At 51.9% G+C, this 23,868-nt stretch overlaps 7 protein-coding genes across 7 annotated transcripts; 3 read left to right on the forward strand and 4 right to left on the reverse strand.

The window, feature by feature from the left end:
• Nucleotides 1-5,023: 5,023 nt before the first annotated feature.
• Nucleotides 5,024-5,846, forward strand: HER10_EVM0013411 (uncharacterized protein; the record flags this gene model as incomplete). Its single annotated transcript, XM_035482770.1, has 2 exons — nucleotides 5,024-5,167; nucleotides 5,235-5,846. The coding sequence occupies 2 exons, from the start codon at nucleotides 5,024-5,026 to the stop codon at nucleotides 5,844-5,846; spliced, it is 756 nt and encodes a 251-aa protein (XP_035337871.1).
• A 504-nt stretch (nucleotides 5,847-6,350) lies between these two features.
• HER10_EVM0008869 (uncharacterized protein) lies at nucleotides 6,351-7,505 on the reverse strand (the record flags this gene model as incomplete). The annotated part of the gene is made up of 1 exon (XM_035478377.1): nucleotides 6,351-7,505. The coding sequence occupies one exon, from the start codon at nucleotides 7,503-7,505 to the stop codon at nucleotides 6,351-6,353; it is 1,155 nt and encodes a 384-aa protein (XP_035337484.1).
• Nucleotides 7,506-8,197: 692 nt separating this feature from the next.
• On the reverse strand, nucleotides 8,198-9,902 carry HER10_EVM0002267 (Mov34/MPN/PAD-1 family protein). The gene is made up of 3 exons (XM_035471987.1): nucleotides 9,441-9,902; nucleotides 9,103-9,356; nucleotides 8,198-9,029 (listed from the first exon to the last, which is right to left on the reverse strand). The coding sequence occupies exons 1-3, from the start codon at nucleotides 9,504-9,506 to the stop codon at nucleotides 8,336-8,338; spliced, it is 1,014 nt and encodes a 337-aa protein (XP_035336965.1). The 5' UTR covers nucleotides 9,507-9,902; the 3' UTR covers nucleotides 8,198-8,335.
• A 1,683-nt stretch (nucleotides 9,903-11,585) lies between these two features.
• Nucleotides 11,586-13,306, forward strand: HER10_EVM0012787 (uncharacterized protein; the record flags this gene model as incomplete). Its single annotated transcript, XM_035482172.1, has 5 exons — nucleotides 11,586-11,792; nucleotides 11,857-11,893; nucleotides 11,955-12,025; nucleotides 12,169-12,509; nucleotides 12,571-13,306. The coding sequence occupies 5 exons, from the start codon at nucleotides 11,586-11,588 to the stop codon at nucleotides 13,304-13,306; spliced, it is 1,392 nt and encodes a 463-aa protein (XP_035337819.1).
• Nucleotides 13,307-13,856: 550 nt separating this feature from the next.
• HER10_EVM0010127 (histone deacetylase) lies at nucleotides 13,857-16,456 on the reverse strand. The gene is made up of 4 exons (XM_035479596.1): nucleotides 16,165-16,456; nucleotides 15,808-16,108; nucleotides 15,206-15,747; nucleotides 13,857-15,148 (listed from the first exon to the last, which is right to left on the reverse strand). The coding sequence occupies exons 1-4, from the start codon at nucleotides 16,348-16,350 to the stop codon at nucleotides 14,138-14,140; spliced, it is 2,040 nt and encodes a 679-aa protein (XP_035337603.1). The 5' UTR covers nucleotides 16,351-16,456; the 3' UTR covers nucleotides 13,857-14,137.
• A 743-nt stretch (nucleotides 16,457-17,199) lies between these two features.
• Nucleotides 17,200-18,653, reverse strand: HER10_EVM0008019 (uncharacterized protein; the record flags this gene model as incomplete). Its single annotated transcript, XM_035477556.1, has 5 exons — nucleotides 17,200-17,686; nucleotides 17,802-18,172; nucleotides 18,247-18,314; nucleotides 18,386-18,422; nucleotides 18,480-18,653. 5 exons carry the CDS (start codon nucleotides 18,651-18,653, stop codon nucleotides 17,200-17,202), a joined length of 1,137 nt encoding a protein of 378 aa, XP_035337413.1.
• Nucleotides 18,654-21,411: 2,758 nt separating this feature from the next.
• HER10_EVM0010161 (GMC oxidoreductase) lies at nucleotides 21,412-23,247 on the forward strand (the record flags this gene model as incomplete). Its single annotated transcript, XM_035479630.1, has 2 exons — nucleotides 21,412-21,489; nucleotides 21,553-23,247. The coding sequence occupies 2 exons, from the start codon at nucleotides 21,412-21,414 to the stop codon at nucleotides 23,245-23,247; spliced, it is 1,773 nt and encodes a 590-aa protein (XP_035337608.1).
• Between the last annotated feature and the right edge of the window lie 621 nt (nucleotides 23,248-23,868).

Below are 23,868 nucleotides of genomic sequence, written 5' to 3' on the forward strand. Positions count from 1 at the left end.
CTCTCCTGATATATCCTCGAAACGATTTCCGGTGCAAAGGAGACGTCTCAGACAATCCAATTTTATGTGCCGTGTAAAGTTATCGATGCTTCGTACTTGCAAGAGAGTTCTGTCTGAAGCGCGTGGCATCGCTTACTACCAAACATTCCAGATTCCGGATGAAGAGGCGCTTGTCGTCTGGCTACACGACATTGGCCCGGACAACAGATTGCATCTCCGTGGAATTGATTTATGGGAATTGAGCACTTGTTCAGACCCGGTTACCCAGAATATGGTAATGAGTAGGGTCGCTAACATGCTTGATAACTCTCCGAATCTCAAGAAAATCGAGGTGTGCATTCTTAGATTCGACGGCGTGATCGACTTCAGCAAGCGCCTCAAGCTTCACAGAGATGGACAGTCAACTCCGCTGGTTACTTTAGCCCGTCACATAGCTGAATGGGCGTTTGCGTTCTTTCGCCCCCTCCTGTCTAGTCCTTCCTTCCGCAATCGGAATCCTCAGCGGCTATCTTCCTTGTTGGCGCTTGGTGAGCATGCTTATTGGCTCCACGCGCAAAGAACTGGTCCTCATGCATGCTTGCCGATGTCTATGATGTACGAAGCAGACGACTCACTTTCTGAGCATTTGGAGCTGCTGCTCGAGAGAAGTCGGAAGAAAAATCTCCGTCGTCGCCAAAAGAAGCTTCAACGACTCGGCTGATGTATTGATATGACGGAAGGTCCATCATTTGAGGTGGTCACAATGTACTCATCAAGATTGAGATAGAGCGCGGGATTTGATTAAAAAGAGGTCGTAGACGGGAATGCTGGTCTTCCTGCCACATCGTCGAAAGAGCCAGGCCCTCGGCTGGCTGACCTCGGTGAGCATCGGAGCGACCAGCTTTGGTCAGGTGACGCTCGCTGAAGGTACAGATGGGTGAGGCCGTCACGAAGAATCACCTCAGTACCGTGGTTTGGCAAGACGGTTTGCTTGGGTGTTTCATGTGTATTTCGAATAGAACTTTTACCTGGAGTCATCAAGTGTCTCAAACTCTCCGTCTTCTTAGGAGTCTACCTACCTTATGAAGTGACCTTGATGGATTTTATTGTATGTGTTGATAAAGATGGTCCCACTCATTAAGTTATCCGAGCCAACCTACCACCTGCTATCGTTACTCTAGAGTCGGCAAAACGAATATCACCAAGGACTGTGTCGTAGCGGGGAACGTCGTCAGAGAGTTGCCTGCTTGAACAGGACGCAACCTCGAGTTTCGTGAAGTTCCATGCACTGCTAAGCCTGAGGCTAAGAGAGAGAGAGTCAAGGGTTTTTGAAGGCTTCCTATGGAAGGAATCGAGATCTGTCTCAACTCTTTAGTTCTTGACGCTTTCTGTCAGTCGTAGGATGCAGGTAGTCCCATGCGGTTGGACGACCGCGCGGGTGACAGCAGCCACACACCCGCAATGGTGCCCATGAGAGTGAGCAAACCTTTTCCTCGCCGTTTGTAGAAGAAGAACTTTCCCTCCTACAAACGCAGACACAGACATCAATCAATGACTGGAAGAAACATTCTACAAAAATCGACGCCTACCTGAGCTAGGTAAGTAAGATGGGGAAAGGGGACCCGACCACATTCGAACGTCTGCTTCACATCCCCTGACCCCTTGGTCTCTAGGTAACATCTTCACCAATGAGCTGCAAAACCTCGCGCAAAACGAAGTCTAGACTTCGGGGAGTAAAAAGGCTTCGCAAGGTACGACCCTCTTCGCACAACAGTGGGAAGACACAATGGCGAAGCATTTGGCCTTCAACTAAAATCTCATCTAGCAATCTCAAAGTTTAGCCCGTTTTTTCAAGCCATTTCGGTTTTTGTGAGTACCAAACATATCGGGCATCAGAAATCAACACTGACTTTGCCATGCAGAGACTTGCCCCCTGAGCTTCGAACCAAGATTTACGAGTTCGCTCTTATTTGTTGCGATGCGATTTCGATCACTAGAATCTTTCATAAGGAAGGATGCACCAATGGAAGAGAGCTTGCCATACTTCACCATCAAAACTGCAGACTAGCGAACCGAGACACGCACCCTGTTGCCGAGCTCCTTCAGACTTGCAAAAAGATCCGCCACGAGACGTCGTTCATGTTGTACAACAGCAACGCCTTTGGATTCGAGGACGTTCCGACACTGATACTATGGCTCGAATCGATTGGACCCGCGAATCGAACCGCCTTGCGGAGCCTTGTGATTGAGGCGGAATGCTGCTACGGACAAGCCTCTATAGCATCGTGGTTGGATCCCTTGCATATATACGACTCGAACCCTTCGTTCCTGATGGCTCCTTTTCGCGACCCGTACCGAGAATTGACTGCCGAAATCGGCGACCTTTTATCCGAATCGATGCTTCTCGAAGCTTTGTACCTGCCGTGCAGCTACAGCTTCTGGAGGCTCCCAGTTCTGACGGTCAGGCCGCGCGATGCATATCCCGTGCCCTGGCAAACCCAGATTGCTCGCCGTATCGCAGAGACTCTGTTCACAGATTTCCACGCCTTTTTTGAGAAGCGTCTGTTACTCGAAAAAGATACAGAAAAGCTCTCAAAGGTTATCATAGTCAATGCCATCAGCAAAAAGGACCGCAACAAAACGTGGAGTCTAGTGGTAAAGGATGTCTTGACCAAGATAGAGGAAGGGGCAGGACACTTAAACGTATTACTCAAGCACCTTCAGCATATACAAGGTGGAGGCAAACCATCGCAATTCAGCCTTCCCTGAAATTATGTAGCAGGATAGGGCACACACTTGGATGTTGAAGAAGTGGATGGTCGGGGAATCTTTGAAGGTAACGATGTTGCTTTGCTGAAACAAGCCAGATATCTGCAACAGATAGTTAACCAGTATGAAGGATCCTTCAGCATGGGAGATCAGCTATTCGTGTGGGCGATCTCCGATGTCTACACCAGTAGAATTGAAGTCAATCCAAGTTGTTCGTGACAACAAGCGTCCCCTGAATTGTCTCGACAAATCGTGTTGTAGGAGTCCCTCTGGTCCAGTAGTTTCAACAGTTCATCCCATGACCGCACACCCTGAACTTAAAGTTCAGATCGAGCTAGCAGCAGTGCTTAGGGCAAGTCCAGCGGCTTCCGAGTCCAACGTCCAAAGTCAGTAAATGCTAGCCCCTTCGACTATCACGTATCTCTTGCGTCTCTGACCCTCATGGTCCGATGCATCTTGCGGCGCCGGCCAGCATCAATCCGGTCGCATTTTCCAAGTATCGAATGTGCTGGAGCAATGTCAAGATCGGAAGACCCTGTTACTATGCCATTCAGGATTCTTGGCAGCCCTTTCCCTGGGACAAATTGCGATGCAAATCGCTCTACAATTCCGGCAGAGCCATCTCAATACTATGAAAAAGCAGCGATCGGCGAAGAGCGCTAGATATTGAATCGATAATGTTGGAGTTTCCATGACTCCAAGTCGCGATGGTTACGTTACGGATCTCTGGAGTTCGTAAGTCGTTCGTCGAGGCTCCGTCTGGGTCGAAGTCGGGCGCGCTAGCAATTGCCAAGGACAATTCTCAACTATTAGCAAACAAGACTTGTAGAAAAGGGGCGCAAGGTCCTTCAATTGTAGTCTTTCCGATGGACGGAAGCCAAGAAGAAATGACATTAAGTCCGACATGTCATAGGTTTGGATGCCAGCTACAAAACATGCGGTCATGGTTGTTTGGGTGGTTTCGTCCCGCATTAACGTATCCATGAGACGTACTATTAGCAGAAAAAATGGCTAACAGAGAGACAATATCGATAAATGTCTTACGTTGCAAGCTGTTGCATTTTGATTAGCTAAGAATCAGGTGTGAAGGGATGATGGAGAACAACCGCCAAAGATTAGATCATCATAACGCCTTGCAGATCCAACACGACTCATTACGACGCTGCGAAACTGTGTCAGGTATAAACAGCAAGAGAGCCTGATTATCAAGATGAAAGAAATCTCAAACCCGAGAAAAACGTGGCCGAGACTAGAGAAACCGAAGTCTTCCCAGCCTCAGAACGCAATAAGCATTTCGCTAGCGCCCATGCACCTCGCTTTCCCGTCTCCACATCATGGCAAGGCGCATTTTCCAATGGCGCCAGAGGCAGATTCCCGAAGCGCGTCTCCAAGCCTGGAGAGCCCGTAATCCCCGTCAGCGTTTCCCACACCCGGGAACCAGAATCTCGTCCGGACTCCAAAGCATGGAAAGGGGGAGGCGGCGGCGGCGGCGGCGCTAAGAGCCCTGTTGATGGGGTTTCGGGGAGTTGCGATGACAAGTGTCAAGCCTCCTTGGCGCGAACCGCCCAGCCCATTGCTTCGAGGCTTCTATGGAGACGACAGAAGCATGGAGGGGAGAAGAAAGAGGCGAAGGCCCAAGGTCTCGAAGCAGCAGAGACATGGATAACTTTATTGGGTGGATACGCGTATGCTTAGGCCATAAGGTTGTTGGTGCTCCAACCTCTAGTGCCAGTTTTCTTCGTGGCTTTGTCAGAGAAGAAGTGGGAAACCGAGACCGAAGTGCCGTTCGCCTGGGGGGCCGGGGCTGTGCTACTTTTATCTTTTCCCCCATTCCAAGTCCCCCAGCGACAATAGTAAGGTATAGTATTAAGTAAATACGTGTAATCTGCGGTGTCTGACTGCACAGCAAAGAGAGAAAAAAAAAGTGTCCGCACCCATGAACCGAGACCGAAGGCATTCTCACACAATGCGCAGCGTGCGGCTGTGTTGAGGTAGGCCCGACACTATGGGAATGAGTATCAAAATTTCTTTCAGGATACGGTCAATACGTGTAAATGCGAGATGCTACAGAATGCGAGATGTTGGTATATAGATTGACTGTAATCCGGCTGTTGTTGCCGTCTTCCTTCCAATACAATACAATACAACCAACACAACCAACACAATCATCATCATCACCACCACACACACAGTCTCTCGATCTCGACTTTGAGCATTCCTCATCAAAGACTACCCGAACCAACACCGACTCCAGTCCTCCTTCCAAACATTCACAATGGGCCTCTTCGACTCCAAGCTCAAGTTCCCCATTCACATGGTCCAGCTTGCCCTGGTCATCGCGGCTCTCAGTCTCTCAGTGGCACGCATCTTCCTCCCCAACCGCCCCAGGGGTAGATCCGGTACCATGGCTCTCGGCATGGTAAGTCTTAAGCTTCTTTTACCCCACAAACCAAGCAATCAGCTAACCAAACTTTCTTCAACTCCAGGCCGCAAAGTCTCTCATCATCATCGCATACCAAGTCCTCACCGAGCACGTCGCCTCCTTCAAGCGATGGGCCAGCCTGAAGGCCAACCTCATCCTCAACGGCATGGAAGTCGTCTTCTGGGCCGCGGTCGCCTACATGGGCATCCAGGGCAACACACAACAATCCTGCGTGGGCGTCAGCTGCACCATCGGCTGGATCGTCGTCGTCGTGGGGATCCTCCTCAGCATGGTCGCCGGCTACGCAACCATCATCGCCTGGCTCGACTTCCGCTACTTCAAGGCCAACGGCGTCCGCCGCGGATCCATGAAGCAGACCGCCCTCGGCAGCAGCAGCGACAGCGAGGCCGGCCAGTCCGCCGAGCGCATCGAGATCCAGCAGCAGAGCAAGCCACAGACTGCCTCCCCTGCTCCTCGTCCCGCCGTCGCCCCTGTGCACTTCAACAATAGCCAGCAGAACCAGTACGACGCGCCTCCTTACGGCCAGCACTATGCTCAGCAGTACCAGCAGCAGTACCAGCAACAATACCAGCAGCAGCAGCCTCAACAATACCAACAGAGCCAGCAATACCACAACCAGTACCACAACCAGTACCAGTACCAGCAGAGGCAATGAGGTGGAAGAGAGGTGGACTTTTGAATTGAAGAGGACTTTCTGAGCGATTCAGCATATCCAGCGGGGCGAATTGGGATGGAAATACAAGTTTCATTTGTTTTTTGGTTTTTTACAAGCGAGTATGATACAAAGAGACCAGGTTGGTCTGCACAGCCAAGGGATAATGGCGTTCAAATTAGAAGGGAACCATGGACTTTAGACCAGAGCATCTGGCTTCTTCTTTGTAAAAGCCCTCGGGGCATAGAGAGCGCCTCTGCAAACGCATGATGGCGAAAGAATCTATTTGAGTTTGAAAGCAATCTTTGACAATCATAAACCGTGACTTAAGCGCGAAACAATAGCGACAACGGTAACGTACTTACTCGCGGTAACAACACTACTTTGTGATAACGTGACAAAGAAATGGGAAAGCCATTACAAGGTAAACACTTACTGCAGAGCAGAAGAGGGAGAAGAAAGAGAAACCCTATTCCAGAATCGGTATTTCCATTGTAGCAATTACAGTCACTTCTTCGAAGCCCTTGTCCTAGAGCCGCCTGGACGTCCAAACAAGAAGTTAGAGATCTTGTCTCCGAAAGGAACCACCGACGAGGGTACCTCTTGGTTCTGGTGCCTCCTCATGGGCCTACGACTGTAGGAACGAGGAGTCCACGATTGGTCATCCGAATCTCCACAACCCGACGACCTGCGCCCGTACGACGGATGATCCCGAATCACCTTCCTAAGCTCCGCCCTGGTCAAGTTCGGCCCCTCCAGCACTTGGCGCCGCAGCTTGGCATCGGACCTGCCACCAGGGCGACTCCTACCTCTCGCAATGATCTCTCGCAGGGGTAAAGATTGCAGCTCGGCCGGTATCACACCACTCACCTGGCTCACATCTACCTCAGACCCCTCGGGTCGATATCCAGCATCGTAGAAGAGTCCAGCTAGTTCGGGATACGCGTCCGTAAAGTCGTACCAGAAAATGGGGTTGCTGATAGCGGGTGCGTCTTGCGCATTGAGCGTTTGCTCTGGACTTCCGTCTTCGATGATGCTCTGCAGCAGCCAGACCAAGTCTACTGCAAGCTCATCTAGGAATCCCTCTTCCTCTATATGCCTGTCAACAACATACGAAAGTGCAATCTCGTTAACAAGAGCCGGCATGGTCAAGATAGTGGTGGAAGAGGAGTCATCCCCAAGACAGAGACTCACAGTCGGCAGCGTCTCAAAGCTACGCTCGAACGCCATGGTCCTCATCTTCACAGGCCACACCTGCCCTTCTTCGTCGGATACGCCGAGGGTGTCCGATTCGCCCGGGTAGTTGAGCATGCCGCTGGTGGCAGCCGCCCACGCCTTCATGACCTCTTGAGCGTAGGCCGGGCAGATGATTGTGACGTGGGAAGCGGAGCGGGAGCCATGGCCGTATGCTATCAGCGCCGCGTCGCCGCAAACAGCGTACTGTACATGTGAGAAGGTGCTCCCGAGACGGTGGAGGATTTGATACGTCGATGCAGGGCTTATGTCTGGTCTTGGAAAGGAAGGGCTAGGGGCATGGAGATACGACTCTGCCGGAGACTCTGGGGCTGCGTTGGCTCCAGAGCCATGCGGTTTACTTGGTGTGTTGTATCGCAATGATTGACTTCCACTTTGTTCAGACGTTTGCGAGGGAGACGAGGCCATGTTCCCGTCGGGACGGCGACAGCGGCTGGTTAGACGTTTCAAGGCTTTGATAACGGGGAACCGACTTGTGTGCTGACAGAATGCCTTGTCTGTCAACCCTGGTGGACTTTCGAGCGGAAAATCGAAAAGAGCTGTTGTAGAAGCTGTCCGCTGAGCGCGGTTTCTCGAGAAGTGGAGGCGGGTCGACACGGGGAATTGGAAAGCAGACCTCAAAGGAGAACTCTTGTCAGTTTGGCGAGACTTCATGCCGTGAGAATACAATACAGTGAGGCAAGGAAATGATGTCAGAAAGGTAGGAAACGGGTAAGCTTGGTGATGGGGCTTCTTGATCTGCTTCTAGCTGGAGCTTAGGAAGAGATGAACCTAAGCTCTTATGTAGATGTACGGAAATGGCCTCGAAGTGTCAAAACGATGCGAACAAGTTGTTGTTTAGCAGGCGACAATGGGATTGAAAATCGGATCTGTGTTTCTCGGATGTTCTGGGACTGTAAGAGAACAATGCACCTTCGCATGCACTTCGCCTTTGAGCACACTGGAGTGCGTTGAATGGCTTAACAAGCAACAAAGGTGTCATTCTCCCATTGCCTGGTGTAACTAGAACAGAGATATTTGCAGTGGCGCCTGGCTTTTGGGGGATTCGGCGCTAGGAAAGTCGTACGGTCAATACTTCATTCATGTCATGGGCCAAAACCTTGAGTTCATAGTCGTCTTATGCCTGGCGGGTCCTCTAGATGTTGGGTTCCCGTCCACCTAAACGCCTAATCGTACAGTGCTGGCAAAGTCCTTGTATCCCGCCCTAGACCGTTCCTGAATCATGGCCCTAAACTCCCTCACAACTCCTCTTCCACATCCATCGAGTCACCGTTCGATTGATCCTTGCCACCCGCCGGTCCGTCCTTCTTAGGCATCGTCGCTTCCTTGTCGATCATCTGTCTCGAGACGGACACAATGTTGTCCTCAATCAGCTGCTGGCCGACGTCCTCCAAATGCTTCTTGGGGTCGAGCTTGCCGACATAGCGGGTCTTGAGCTGGTCCTTTGTCAATTCGGTTTCTTCCTTGACGCGCTTCTCATAGCCTTCCGCAAGGCTGACAAGACGCTCCAAGCGCTCCTTGTTGCAGTCGCCCTCGTGTCTGAAGTCGTTCATCTCCAATGCCTCGGTCCAAACGTGCTTGTGCAGGTTCATGAGCATGTTCTCCTCGAGCGCCGTCTTTCGGTAGTTGATGCCGATGGAGTAGTAGTGTCTGTTGAGGCCGTGGATGAGGGCCTGGATTGAGGGTTTGTTGAGGTGGCCCAAGTTACTCGTGCTTTGCCGGGGCTCTTGGCCCAGCATAAGGGACTGAGGGTTGATCAGGCGGAAGGCGTCAATGACAACCTTGCCCTTGACGGACTGAATGGGGTCGACGACGACGGCGACAGCACGCGGGGTAAGCTGCTCGAAGGACTGCTGGGTGTTGATATCGACGGATGAAAGCCAGCATCCGAAACCAGGATGGGAATGGTACCATCCAACGACGGCCTCGGGTCTATTTGCAACATGTTTGTCAGTATATGCGACTGCGATATGGCTAGGGTAGGGATGGCGGGGTCCGAACTCACCTTCCGGTTTGTCTCAACATGTCCATCATCTTCATCTGGAAAACAGGGTCGACGGCCTCTACACTAACGCCGGTACCACTTTGGGGCATGGCGAAAACATCCACCACGCGTACCGTGAAGTCGTCGACGAACTCTCCCAGCATCAGACCCATGACTTCCATGGGAACACCAGCGCGGCCGTGTCGCAGCATCTTGAGGAGGGCAAGGGAGGAGATGTAGACGGTCTCGGAGTTGTCGATAAGCTGTGTGTTATCCTGCAAAACGGCGTAAGTATAACGTTGCGAGGGCCTGGACAATCGGAGCTGTCAAGGCAGCTCGACAAGGTGGGATGCTCTTACGGTTCCGGGTTGGCTGCCCAGGCCACCGAGGCCTTGGGACTGGAGCATGTTCCTAAAGCGCTCCATTGTGATGCTGTGAACGTTGGTGAAGATGTAAAGATGGAGGATTGAGCTGGCGTCGTCGAAATGCTGTCGCGGAAGGAGGTGTTCGTGTCGATTTGGAGGGGCGTAGGTTGGGGTGATGGAGGCGGATGGAAGCAGCTGGGTCGTGGAGTTGAGTGGTGTTGACGACAGCTCTGAGCAGCCTGGCGAAAATGGTCCCGGCGGCGGAGCTAGCCTGGTCCGGTACGTACTGCCCGTGCCTGGCTGACAAACAGTCACGTGTCTGACCTTAGGAGCTGTATCGGTGTGGGAAGGAGCTCACCGCAAAAGATAGGGCTATCCGGCTTAGTCCTATTCTGTCACTTATTGAATCAAATAAAAACCCCGACTTGATATCGTTGAACGGCAACCCGATTTTTCCATTCCAATTTTGAAGTGTGAAAATCCGTTGTTGGACGACAGTTTGAGATGTGAAGTGTGAGTGGTCAAGCCACATGTAGTGCCGCATTCGGCTAGACTGACATGCCGAAGCTCTCCAGCCACACTACCGGGTCATCCCCCACTGCGTTCAGTCCCTGAGGATGAATCCATCATCTACTTTACTCTTCACTAGCCTCCTCGTCCGGCCGACTTATCTTGCTCAAGGCTTCGTGTTGGGTAAGTATCGCACTGGAAACGATCAGAGTAATGCTCGGAACTCATCGATGCTATTCTTGAGCGATGGCAATCCTTGGGACTGCTTCTCGCGCAAATGACAAGTCGACGTCACTAACCCCCGGCATTTAGAATGGTTACGCCCCATAGCATCCACTCAACTAAACACCTTGTTGCTACCCTCTACTCTATTTCAAGTCAAAGATGAATATCTGCCGCCTTTACTTAGACCATCATCAATTACAGTCACATCATCCTCAGAACACAACATTTGCGATATGTCAACGTCCACTGCCAACTTCACGGGCTCCTGACTCAATCAGGTAGCGGCTCAGCGGTTGTTATGATTCAATGCCCGGCTTGCGGAGAGTATCCATGTCAGCCTCCAGTTCACCATCTTTCCACAACACAGCGCGACATCGTTTTTGAATACCAGATGGTCTGAAGGGACGAGAATGCCCGGAAACCGAGCAACCCATCCACGCCGATTTTGAGTTCCGTGATTTCAAACAAACAGCCAGTCCATCTGAAGAAAACAACAGACGAGGCTAGACGTATTCGGAAAGACTGTCTAGATCGACATAGTGGGAGAAGCTCAAAGCCTTGAGGGCTGCAGAGAACGAAACGTATGGAAAAGTGTGGTCTCACTGGAGGCAAAATGATAGGCGCGACGGTCCCGAACATCGAGCCGCGGCGGTCGGATCTCCTGCGCCGAATCTGCAGAGAAGAACAAACGAGATAGGTGGGAAAGGATGGTGATCCTCATCGCCGAGCCAAGAAGATATCGCTCAAAGCACCACGCAGCGATGTCACCTTGGAGATGCCAACTCGAACCTTGAGGAAAGACGCACCTTGTGATTCGTGTCCCCGCTTCCATTGAAGCCATCCTCTGGTCCTACGACCAGAGGATTCCACGACGTCACTGCGCTTCGGAAAACGCAGCGCAGCATCGCGAAATTTACGCTTTACAAATTACGATGGCCGCAGGATAGGGCGAGTCATGGCGAACTCAAAGAAAGCGCCCATTTCAGGCGTGCTCGTCGCTCCGTGATCCTGGCACACGCGACAACTCTGCTCCTAGCTCCAACTCAATCATGGGCGCTCCTCGTGCGATGTATGATTGAGATTGGTGTGCCCTGTTCTCGGGATTGTCAACACTTGACCTTGCCTTGCTTCTTCGCTCCCATCCCACTCCCATCCATAGTCTATTCCGCTACAACACCAAATTCCGACGTGCATGGTGCCTTGCGATCTCGAGCAGCGACTCCAAGCACCAGTAGACCATGATCTAAGATCTCTTTTTCGCGGTTTTCAATGCCGAACTTCACAGGGAGCACGTAGCAACCTTCGAGCACCGTCCGACAAGATCTCTCCCAGTATAGCTCCTAGATCACCACATCGCTCGTCCGAGCTTCTTTTGGGGGAGAGGCGAGATTGAAATACTGGAAAATGGACTCGATAACTGTAGACGATGAACAGGCAGCGACCCCAGGCATTCCACCGGTGGATCCAACCGAAACGCGACAGCCTCTCGTCATCGGCGTCACGGTCACGGCCCTGTTTCTCTCGACTCTCGTCACGGCCCTCAGAATCCACGTCCGCGCTTTTCTGCTGAGGAAATGGGGCTGGGATGATTCGGCGTTGGTGGCATCTTCTGTGCGTTCGCAAACCCGAGATGGCCTCGAAGTCGGCCACTGACCGCTGACTACTCGAAACCAAGGTTCTCGTCTTCATTGTTGGACTTTTGATGCTTATAAGTAGGTAGCCTCTTCACCGCATCAGGTGTAAGATCACCTGCTGATTCGTTGGACGACACAGATACTCACTTTGGCGATGGATTACACCAAGCTACGTTGCCTAGAGATAAGTTTCTCAAGTCTCAAGAGGTAGTCACAGCATAGTCGGAAGCAATGACAAGGAAGAATGTACTCACACGCCATCTAGATTGCAATCACGGCTGTCGCCATCTATCAAGTCGTGCGTCTCATTAGACCATTTCTCCGAGGGCGGCAGAAGTTGACTAGATAAACAGGCCTACCCATTGATCAAATCAACCTTTCTTCTTCAGTACCGGCGCGTCTTTCCATTACCGGCCTTTCAAAAGTTATGTAATATCTTCTTAATCTTTATTGTCGCCTTTGGAATATCACAGGTGGTTTCAATCTGCTTGGCCTGTATTCCACTTAGGAGCCTCTGGGACCACACAGTCCCCGGCCGATGCATAAGGCTTCTCGACTGGTGGATCATCGGGTCGTCGATAAACCTCTTCACCGACATCGTCATCTTCCTCATGCCAGTGCCGCTGCTGCGGACAATTCGTCTGCCGGTGAGGCAAAAGGTAGTGCTAATGGCGACGTTTGGACTCGGCTTCTTGTAAGTCTCCTCTGCCAGTCACCGTATGCTTGGTAACGGTCTCCGCTGACATGTCTGGCAGCACCTGCGCCATCTCAGTTATCCGCCTCACAACACTCAAGAGCTCATCAACCTCCACCGACACAACATATAACACCGTCATCGCCGGAATCTGGTCAATCACAGAGCTAAGCTGCGCCATAATCTGCCTCTGCGTCCCCACTCTCCGCCCTTTAATCGGCGGAAAGAGCTCAAGGGCGCGACCGCCTTCCTACCTCCGACCCAACATCGAAGAGAGCGCCGACACAGAGCTCTACACGCAGTCCGATGGTGACGGCGGGGTCAAAAGCAAGACGAGGCGCTCACGCGACGATTCGTGTGAACATCCGACCAGCGACCACCGGGAAATCTATCGCGACGTTGAGGCCAGCGGCGGTGGTCGAGCACCGCATCCGCGGATAGATCTCAGTGACGTCCCCGGGATCCTGCCCCCTCCCGCGGTGCACATCACACCATACCACGACTCATCCCCATACGAAGACTCGCCGCAGCGAGAGACGACGATACCACTCACAAGGGTCGAAACCGAGGAAGGCGTACGGTTCCTATCCGTTGACGCCCCTGAAGCAGAACTGCCTACGCCATTGAAGCCTCCACCGCGGCGACATACCGACAGAGGACCCAGCCCGGAGGACGGAGGGTACTTTGGCGCTGTTGTTTGGGATACGTCGGGGCAGCCGCGGCTTCCTGGAGTATCTCCCGTGGCGTCGAGGAGCAGCTTAGTTCGGGATAAATGGGACAATGACAGGCCTAGCTAGCTGTGATGAGGGACGATGAAGGATGTTGAGTCGATCCGTGGATGTTTGGGTCTTCGATGATTACAGGGATACTCAATGATATCACATCGTCACTGGTACGACGTTTGGGGATAGATCCAGGGCGGCGCCACAGAAGTTTAGAATTCAGGGACTGTGAACAATTGACGCAGGATATTGACTGTAGATGGCTTACTGGAGAATGTGGGATAACTCCTAAAGTAAGGTATGCTTGAGTTGTAAGAGGTTAGGCAGTAGGAGCCCGGACATAACACAGTGAGAAAGCCACCGTTTACTCTACGCTTGTCGTGTGTTGGGAACTCAATCAATATGAGAGGGTTCGGGACATCTTGTAGCAGAATCAGGGTATTCTATCCTGCGAGAGCAACTAGGAACCTGACGAGGCGTCTTCCGGCATGTCATAGCACCAGCGTTATTTGACAGCTGTTTCAATCAAAAGACATACTTCTAGAATCATAGAATCACTCGGCGAATACAAATTATCTGCGACATATTACTCAGTTTAACTAAAATCGCTGCTGGCAAGGTACTACTGCGCCTTGGCTATCTATAATACAGCCGGCGATCTCCTCCCGCCGGAACAATACTTTGCAAGGAGTGTATGAGAGTATCACCGAAAACCACGCACAAACAACAATCCCAGAGTTCCATGCTAAGAAATCCCCTCAAATACCTATCCTTGAACGCCCAATACTCTCGCACCCCTCCCGCGAGCGTGCTGACTTGAACCCAACGTTGCATCATAGGTGGTGTGCTGCATTTCTGTTTTTTGCCACCGCGGAAAAGAAAAGGGACAAGGGGCATCTTGTACCACTATTCCTTTTTGGCTTCCTCCTCGGCCGGCTTTTCGTCAACGTCCATCTTGTCTACCTCGGGCTCAGCGGCCTTGGCCTCTGGTTTCTCGGTAGTGTCCTTTTCTTTTTCTGGAGTAGTTGCTTTGGCTTCAGCAGCTGGTTCTTCGGCTGCGACCTCGGGCTTGGACTCGTTAGCCTCGGCAGCCTCAGTCTCCTTGCTCGCTGCCGCCGTCTCTGTTTCCTTAGCAGGTTCCTTGGCAGCCTCGGTGGCTTTGGTTGTCTCTGTCGTTTCTGCGACGGGCGGCTCAGTTGCAGGATCGGCGGAAGGCTGGCGTGAAGGTGTCTTCTCCGTCTTTTCTTCCTTCTCAGCTACCGGGACGGGTTCCGCCTCGACTTCCTCCTTCTTGATTGTGGTTGTTCCCTCCTCAACATCCGCTCCATCTTCCATGCCAACATCACCATCCTCATCGACGGCATCCTCTTTCGAGGCCTCGGGAGCGGCCTCCTTTTCTGGGACTGACTTGTCGGATGTATCTTCGGGTTCAGCGGGGTTCTCAAGAGTAATGTCGGCATCCACAATCGGCTCGGCGTTGGGGGCTTCTTCACCCTCGGCAGCACCATTCACGGGCGAGGGCGCTCCACTGTCGACCTCGCCTTCAGCTTGTCGGTAGTCACCGAAGGTGCGCTTCTTGGCATTCCGAGGACGCGTCATGCCGTTTGCCTGATCCATATCTTCGTCATCGCTGTCCTCGAACTCGGCTTCGTTCCGGGTGCGCTGGTCCCATCGGCGCTGTGTCATTCGGTCGTCGGCATTCTCGTCTTCGTCCATATCGTTTAGCTCCGCTTCTTCCTCGTCCGTCATGCCACCAAAGGGTTGGCGAGGCACATCTTGCATCTGGACGGAGGGGGCAGGCTGGGTATGTCTCAGGTTGTCGATGACAGCGGCCTTGATCTTCTCCAGATATTCGAAGCTGTTGGAGTTCTCCATATTCGATGGGCGGACGTTTAGTTCGAAGTCGGGAGCATAGTACTAAGACGGGGTCAGTAAACAGTTGTTGGCTGGTCACAATGCGAGCAAGGAACCTACTTCGTAGTATTCGTTGTAAGGAAGCGTCTTGGGAAGGTGCTTGCCAACGAGAACACCAGTCTCAAACGCCCATGTGCGAGCGACGTTGCGCATGGTGTATCCACCACCACCCAGGACCAAGGTCGGCAAGCCAAAGCTCTTGACGTACCCAACACAGTTGGCGTGGCCCTCCATACTAAGGTTGAAGCAGCCCAAGCGATCGCCGGACAAACTGTCGCCACCACACTGCAGTACAACAGCTTCGGGTTGATAGAATTTCATGACGTGCTCAATGACTGGCTCGAAAATTGACTTGTACGAAGTGTCGTCGATACCATCGCGGAGAGGAAAGTTGACAGCGTAGTGCTTGCCGGTGCCGATACCAATGTCGCGCAGCTCTCCAGTACCAGGGAAGTACTCGCCGTATTTGTGGAAGGAAACGGTCATGACTCGGTCGGTTGTATAGAATGCTTCTTCAACACCGTCGCCGTGGTGAACGTCGATGTCGATGTAGAGGACGCGCTTCTTGAAACGCAGCAATTCGAGGATGCCGAGGACGATGTCTAGTGACAGTTAGCAGGCGATCCAAGAATGGCACTGAAGCTGTAGGGATTCTCTAGTACCGTTGACGTAGCAGAAACCACTGGCCTCGCTCTTCTTGGCGTGATGAAGACCACCGGCCCAGTTGACTGCAATATCGCACTTTTGACGATTGAGACGGGCAGCACCCTCCATGCTACCGCCAGCGCTGATGCCGCAGAACTCAAATAGGCCGTCAAAAACGGGGCAATCATCTCCGACATTATATTTTCCCTGTTCCTTCTGATAGGCGTCCATGTTGTCGGGAGTGACCTTCTGGAGGAAGTCGATGTACTCGTCTGTATGGAATTGGGTCATCTCTCCCCTTGTCGCAGGTTTCGCGCGCTAAGATTCTCACGTTAGAAGCCATGAGGGCGCGACGGTTGAAACACATGACATACATATATCTCCATGTTCTTGAACAAATCGTAGTGCATGATCAAGCTGTGTGCGAGGCGTATGCGATGGGGCTTCATGGGGTGACCGGTAACATAGGCATAATTACCAATGTCGGAATCGTAGAAGTAGGCGACTTTCTTTGGCGTCGCGGAGCCATTGGCCAAGGCCACCGAACCAAGTTGTGACATGGCGTCGGTCGGCGATCTGTTCGCGATAGTGATGTCGGCTATGTGTATATGGGGACCTGGCAAAACCGATTGGGGTGGTTGGTGGGAGGGAAGGATTGGGAAAAAGGTGAAAGGTGTGAAGGCTGCGCGTGGGAGCTCTGATCGGCTCGGCCCCAGATTTCCCAAGGCTGCGCGGGACATTGGCTGCAAGCCAATCAGCGTATGCGATGACATACAAGGGTGCGTTGCTGGAGACCCACAATCATCCAATAGGGTGAGCCACGGCTGGTTACCTGGAAGTAGCATGGCGGAGTTCGGGGATACTGATAGTCCGTGAGAGTATCCACTCGGAGACAGCGCGGCACTGCACGGCACGGTCTCGCCGCGCTTTAGTGGGTCATCTCGGTACCTTGGCCGGTGCAATGTGGAGTTGAAGGCCGGATGTGTTGCCCGAGCCGAATATTTGACTCAAATGAAGGCACTTTAAGTCATTACGGAGTCTAAAAATCATGAAAGGCATTCGGCTCAATGTGGACACCAGTCCTGCCACACCAGTCCTGCCTCCGGTTCCTTGGATGGCTAAGCACGACGGACCAGGTGCACCACTGCACACGGATGAGTGAGCCTCGAGAATAATAGACAACCTCTACTTCGATTTGTGCAAATAATTGCCCATTACTTTACGTGGTTGTAATGAGGTAGGCAACGGAGAAGCCTGAAAGGTTTCAATTGATGGCTATCAGACATACGGCATACGCTGTGCGTAGAACCCATCTGGAGCCTCTTGAGCCTTTCATCCATAATGACCTCGAAATTGTGCGAGAGGACAGGTATACTGGCTTCCTCCTCAGTTTAATGATTCCCAGGCCTCTAAGCGTTTCTGCTAGTACCAGATTGCCTACCCTCCTTGATCATCGTCTCGGTGGTCACCATGATCTGATTTTGATGATTGCCCCTATTCCTTCGATCCCTGTGCCCCATCTCTGGGTCGGCTGTGATGTGTGCGTATACCGAAGGCATACTGCTTGACTGATTGGCGTTCATATCATTGAGAACGAGCTCTTCAGTGCTGATCTCTCGTTGTCCACTCTTAAGCTCCTTGAAGGTTCCGCGTCCCATGCCTGAGGAGGAGCCATATCGATTGTACGCACTGGTTTTGTTGTGAGCGGATGATAATCCCGCGCCCGGAAGCCACTTAGAGAGAAGGGGCCGGATAGTTGGCAGAGAGGCGCATATGATGGAAGTATTGAGCTCGATGGCGGACCAGATTGCGGCGCCGATATTCTCCCATGGCGGGTCGTTGCTTGAGACGGCTGTGCGGAGGGTGAACATGCGGTAGACTGAGATGATACAGACGCTATAGGAAGAGTCCGAAAGTCAGCCAGCGTACCCCGAACAACGATGTTGTCGTCCCAGCGAAAGACAGTAAGAAAGAGGGTTAGGGACAAAAGCCTTGCAGGATTGAGACTCACAAAAAGCCAAGACAGAAGATACCAAATAACATGGCCTTCTGCTTTTTAGGAAGTTGAAGCCTGAGGACAGAGGGCAAAGGGATACAGAAGATCATGAAATCTGTTGCTAGACTCATAGCAGATGAAAAGTACCAAATAGGTAGCGTATCGAGGCAAAAGTCGGCGGTGCTGGGCACGATAATGGCGATAGGCAGGCAAGAAAGCCCGAGAAGAGTGGCCTGGATGCACGCCCATATCACGACATATACCATTGCCCAGAAGCAGACTCTCTGAACTACTTTCGACACGAACACACGCCGATACTGGAGCAAGAATGAAACCTTGACGACGTTCATTCCCATGTTGTAATGCAGAATGACGATGAGAAGATACTGCTCACTTCCAAGTCAGCCGTTCCTGAACACTTGATTGGCCGAGTATTCGAAAGAGTGGAAGATGCGCAGACCTTCAACTGTTCCATGGTCTCCTCTGCTGAAACGTTTTCAACATGTCTACCCATACCATATTTTACTTCTAGGGTGCTCAAATTGTTAATATTGTACCTCAGTCTCCTGCTCGGGGTTGAAACTCTAGACAAAACGTACCAAAGACTGTGCCTACTCCAACTACAAGAGCAAACAGCTTTTTCACACGTTAGAGTCGCCATTCAAGTGTCACAATAGTTCCAGTCCCTCTTACCATGGCAACCAACATGGTCCAATCATCCTTTCCAGCCGTTTTTAGCAGAACCAAACGAGTATAGAGTCGAAGGGAGAGGACCGAGGCCGAAGCAATAACAAAGCCAATGGCAATACCATTCACAAGAGGGCCATTCGACTCGGTTCTAATTGCATGTGCTTCGTTGTCGGCCATAGCTGTTGGTGATGTTTGTTAAAGAGTTGAAACGAGCAGCGGGATCTGAAAACTAAGGTCACCGATCTTGATCGAAGACTCCCAGGGGAGGAGGCAGATCGGCCCCCGAGAAACAACTTTATGATATGTTTTTCCGAGAGTGAAAAAGGGAGCAGACTAGTATCTGCGTGCTGAAGCTTGAACGGCTCGAACGGATGCCATTTTGCGGGAGGTGAGATGCGTGTGACTGTGACGAACTCTCTGCTGCATCGAGGAGCAAGAAGGACTGGTCCGCTGGATCCAGGGGTAGTGTCTGTGTTGCCGAGATAGCAGAGATCACTGGAAAAGGAACAAGCAGGGTCCGTTAGAGGAAGTTCGTCTCATCATACTTCTTGGTAGGGTGGTAGTTGGTTCCTTCAGACCGTGGCCCACAGACACGAAAACCAAGAAATGCTGACGAAAGGTTCCCCTGTTGCAGACGCTGCCGTCTATGGTAGCTTGAATGGATTCAGCCACCGCAGGAACGGTAAACCCGGCAAGGACAACACGCCGGGTACCCTTGCGTCGAACACAGTGCTTTCCTCCATTGCGACCAGATCTTGTTAGTCTTGCTATACCAAAGCTATGCCTAGCCCTGAATAGGGATGATATCTCGACCCCTACGTCGCTGCCCCGAGGCACGATCGGCCCTGGAACGAGAGAGGGGAGAAGTACTGAAGTATCATTCACCGAACAACACCGTGTCAATAATATCGTCAAGTATTTGAACTCGTCGTGCTCTGAGATAGCCCAGCTATTCGTTCTCAGAGACCATAGACTGCTTTACTCTGGTACTCTGGCAGGAGCTCGCTCAACATCGGCAATAGGGATAGGTTTTCAATACGCTGACCCCTATACACGAGACCTTCTTTCAGATACTAGGATTGCTTGAGGCCTTTCGGGTATCTGATATGAGCTTTCTCCTTTGTTTGCAGACTCTGGCTTGAAATATACGATCCGAAGTCGTTGGTCACAAATGGAATGGCACGAGCACTTCGTGTAGACACCAACATCGACATGAGCAAGGGCTACCTTGGGTGTCATGCTCAGTGCCAAGCAGGTTGGATCACTGTCAACTGTAGCAACGGTTACACTGCCCAGGGAACGTAACCCCTCCCAAGACTTTTCGTAGCGTTCTGCGGAAGATGCTGTCCTGAGCCCACGTTCCAAGGGTAAAGATGCACTGAAGGAAGAACGCGCATGCAGCGATGGCACCTAACCAACGCAGTCTATGGTATTGGTGTCCCGGCTTGGCTGTTGGAACCAATCATTAGGTAAAATGTCTGCAATATTCAGGCTGGGACCCTGGCCCTTGAAACCGGGCCAAGTTACCAAATGTGGAGATTGGGAAAACGGACTTCGTAAAACAGGGGACTTGGCCATTCTGTGTGCCATGAACTTAGCCTAATACGCATCAATCATTATCTTTTTTTCTCTCAAACATACTGTAGAATAAAACGACATCATCAGAGCTCGTAAAGACAGCATGGGACGAAATTTTACCTGCATCAAAGCTAAGATTCGATTATCAGGCGCATCAAGTGAACGGCCATGTACTTATGTCGGACGTCACATCATATGAAGGGGACGCTTCCCCGGACCCGCCTTTCAGGATCGAACGTTGGTAACTCCGCGTCCGCTAGCCACGCCTTAGTATCAATCTTAATCGAACCGCTTGTGCATGCATCCATCGCTATCGCATGTGGGGAGAGCCGACCACGCCGCCTTGTGGACGCCCATTCTTCGCACCCAAAGCTGGTCCCACTGGCAAGGGCTCATCCGGAACCATCATGCCGGCTTAACGCGTATTATTGCTGTAGAATCTCCGATGAGCCGCTGTGCTTGTTCTGGCATGACTTTTGTGTGCCTGGGGAACGTTCTCGGGGCCACCCGCATCCGCCCACTCGCGGGTCAGTCCCGTGGACAGGACTAGAAGTAAGAAGCACTCAGTTAACATCAGTAACTTCTATGTTTCCAAACTTCCAATCAGACGAGGCATAGTCCAGTGATCATCGACGATTCCATATCGAAGGAAGATATGAACCGACGTTCTTTACACTATTCCGGCCGTCTAGCCTTTTCGTATTATGATTACGACACAACCTACCATCATGAACATGGTCTTTTAATTACATGGCTCAACGTTATCTGGTAGTGACCACAGAATCATACCATCCCATTATATTATGCGCGATTAAGATACCGAATACGGTATGCGAGGCCAACATCGCGGGGCACACACGACTGAAGAACCAAGTCTGGACTAGGGTCAACAACCCCCTGTCTGTGTTGGTACCTTAACATAATACGCACACGCAGTAATAGTAGTTGTGGTCTGCGCCATTGTTTGCGTGGCAGAACCAATGGGTGAGTCCTCTTTTTTGGTTGGTCAACGTCGCATCCGAAATTTTCAGGAGACTTCGAATTGTTGGTTCAGGGTTGGGTTCTTCACCGTCCAGGATATGGACCGCGAGCTTCATTCCACAGAGCGAACGCATGAATAATCTCTGCGTAATGCAAAGAAGCGGAGGAGATCCCTCGACTAGAAGTTTACTACGCAGAAGAAGGTAAGTCCCCCGATAAACAGCCATTTGAGGCTTGGGAGTCGAATGAAGGCCGCACTTACAAATTACGGCGCTTGTCCGCCCAATAATGGCCCCTATGGCACCACCACGCATCGACTATCCGTTGGAATCGGCCAAGTGAGAAATCTTCCTTTGTTATCATTAAGCTGCCCGAAATGCCCTTCCTCAAAACGTGGCCAGCGCTGGTGCTGCTCAGTGCTATTTCCTGCACTTCAGCTCAATCTTACGACTACGTAAGTCACACTTCGCGTCGAATTTTGCGGAAAGTTCCTTGCATGTGCTTACAGAGGAGATAGATAATCGTAGGTGGCGGGACAGCGGGCTCAGCTCTGGCTACCCGCCTGAGTCTTGGTCTTCCCGAAGCTCATATCTTGCTTCTCGAAGCTGGCCCATCTGCTCCAGAAGAGCTTCGCATCAATGTACCTGGTCTGAGAGGCTCGATTCTGGGGACGGAATATGACTGGAACTTCACGTCAGTTGGCCAGAGCGCTCTCGGTGGCCGTCAGATCCCCGTCAACCGCGGCAAAGTTCTCGGTGGCTCGTCAGCCATGAACTACCTTTGCTATGACCGCGCCGCTGCGGCCGAGTACGAGGCTTGGGGCGAGATGGGTAGCGAAGGCTGGACGTGGGATGTCATGATCGAGGCCATGACCAAGTCGGAGAACTTTACGGGCTCCGACAAAGACCCTCGTGGTCGCTCTGGCCCCATCCGTAACACCTACAACCGTGTGGTGTATGATGTCCTCAACACATGGCAACCAGCCGGAACGGAGCTCGGCCTTCCTATAAACGAGGAAGGTAACATGCACGGCAACCCCATTGGTATCATGTTCCAGGGCACCAACATCGACAACACCGACTACTCCCGGTCTTACAGCGCCAACAGCTATCTTCCACTTGCAGGGTCGAACCTTGAGGTGAGGACCAGTGCCCAGGTCGTTAAGGTCAATCTTGATAAGACTTATGGTAACGATTACACGGCTACCGGTGTGACGCTGGCCGACGGCACGGTTGTCAATGCTGTCAAGGAGGTCATTTTGTCTGCCGGTTCTATCCAGAGCCCTGGTCTGCTCGAGTTGTCTGGTATTGGTCAGACAGCTGTGCTCAAAGCCGCCGGTGTTGAGCCGCTCATTGACTTGCCTGGCGTCGGTGAGAACTACCAAGACCACATCCGAACGTCCAACGTCTATCGTCTGAAGGATGAGTTCGACTCCTTCGATGCGCTTATCTTTGACTCTAGCGGTGCTAACGCCACCGCTGAGCTGCGAAAGTGGATCGATGGCGAGGTGTCTCTCTACGACTACACAACCGCGGCTTACGGCTTTCTGAACTGGGGGCAAATAGATCAATCGGCTCAGGCTGAGATCATTGCTCTTGCAGAGGCGGAGTTTGGCAACAGCACCAGCCCCATTGACAAGAAGAAGCTCGAGTTCCTTAAAGACGACTCCGTCCCGGACTATGAACTCATCTTTGACGCAAACTACGTCGGCGCGGCTGGATACCCTGGTTCCGGCAAGTTCATCACCATCTTCAGCACCGTCATGCATGCCCTCAGCCGGGGCAACGTGCACATTGATCCCGCGAACCCCACCGGCAAGCCCATCATCGACCCTAAGTTCTTGAGCAACGAGCACGACATCAAGGCTGCCGTCGAGGGCGCCAAGTTTGCGCGCAAGATTGCCGAGGCGGGACCCCTCAAGGCCGTCTGGGAAGTTGAGACAGAGCCGGGCCCGGACGTTTTGACTGACGATCAGTTCCGTGAGTTCGCCGTCAACACGGTGACGAGTTTCTACCACCCGGTCGGAACATGCTCTCTTCTTCCCAAGGCTGAGGGTGGTGTCGTCGATGCTGATCTGCGGGTTTATGGTACGCAGAATCTGCGAGTAGTTGACAACAGTATTGTGCCCGTTATTGTGTCTGGCCACATCCAGACAGCTGCGTACGGTGTTGCCGAGGTGGCGGCTGCGAAGATCATTGCGAGTGCTATCTGATGGGACTTCTGTACTGTGTGGTTCCTGCCAGCTTTCCGCTTCTTGTCTGAAAAGGATCACGTAGATACTTACTTTACTTATCTAATACTTAGGAAGAATTTCAACGATGCAACTACATACGATCGCTAATGAAGCTTGCTATCTGTAAGAACAATTTGTCGATCTCTTCATGTTCCTAATAGCTGTAGCCCTGTATCCCGCATGATTGCTGTAGCCCGTTTAAATCCGGTGGGACAGAAACTCAAATGCAGAGTTGAAGTATTCATTTGAGCAGCCGCCGGAGTCGGAGCCAGAACAAGCCGACTCCGTTCCAGTCCAGCCATTCGAACTCTCAGTGTCTTCTCTGTGATGATCACGATCTAGGTGTAAAAGACCGGAGACTCAGTAGGGGGGGTATCGTTATGATAGCCCTCCAACATCCAAAATTTGAGTATTAAGTAGTGCAGCTGCGAAGCAGTGAAGACTGAGATCTCATTCAATACCTGAAAGCCAGTACGATGTGCACTGACTATCTCTGGGTCTCAAGTGAATAGCTTGCTAGTTTGGCAGCAAAAAAGCGCTGAGACACCGGAGCTGGACTTAGTCTCCGCTCCCGTTCCGATCTTGGTCGGCTCAACTACA

This window comes from Colletotrichum scovillei (assembly GCF_011075155.1).
Source record: "Colletotrichum scovillei strain TJNH1 chromosome Unknown Contig00002, whole genome shotgun sequence".
In the NCBI taxonomy this organism is placed as follows: domain Eukaryota; kingdom Fungi; phylum Ascomycota; class Sordariomycetes; order Glomerellales; family Glomerellaceae; genus Colletotrichum; species Colletotrichum scovillei.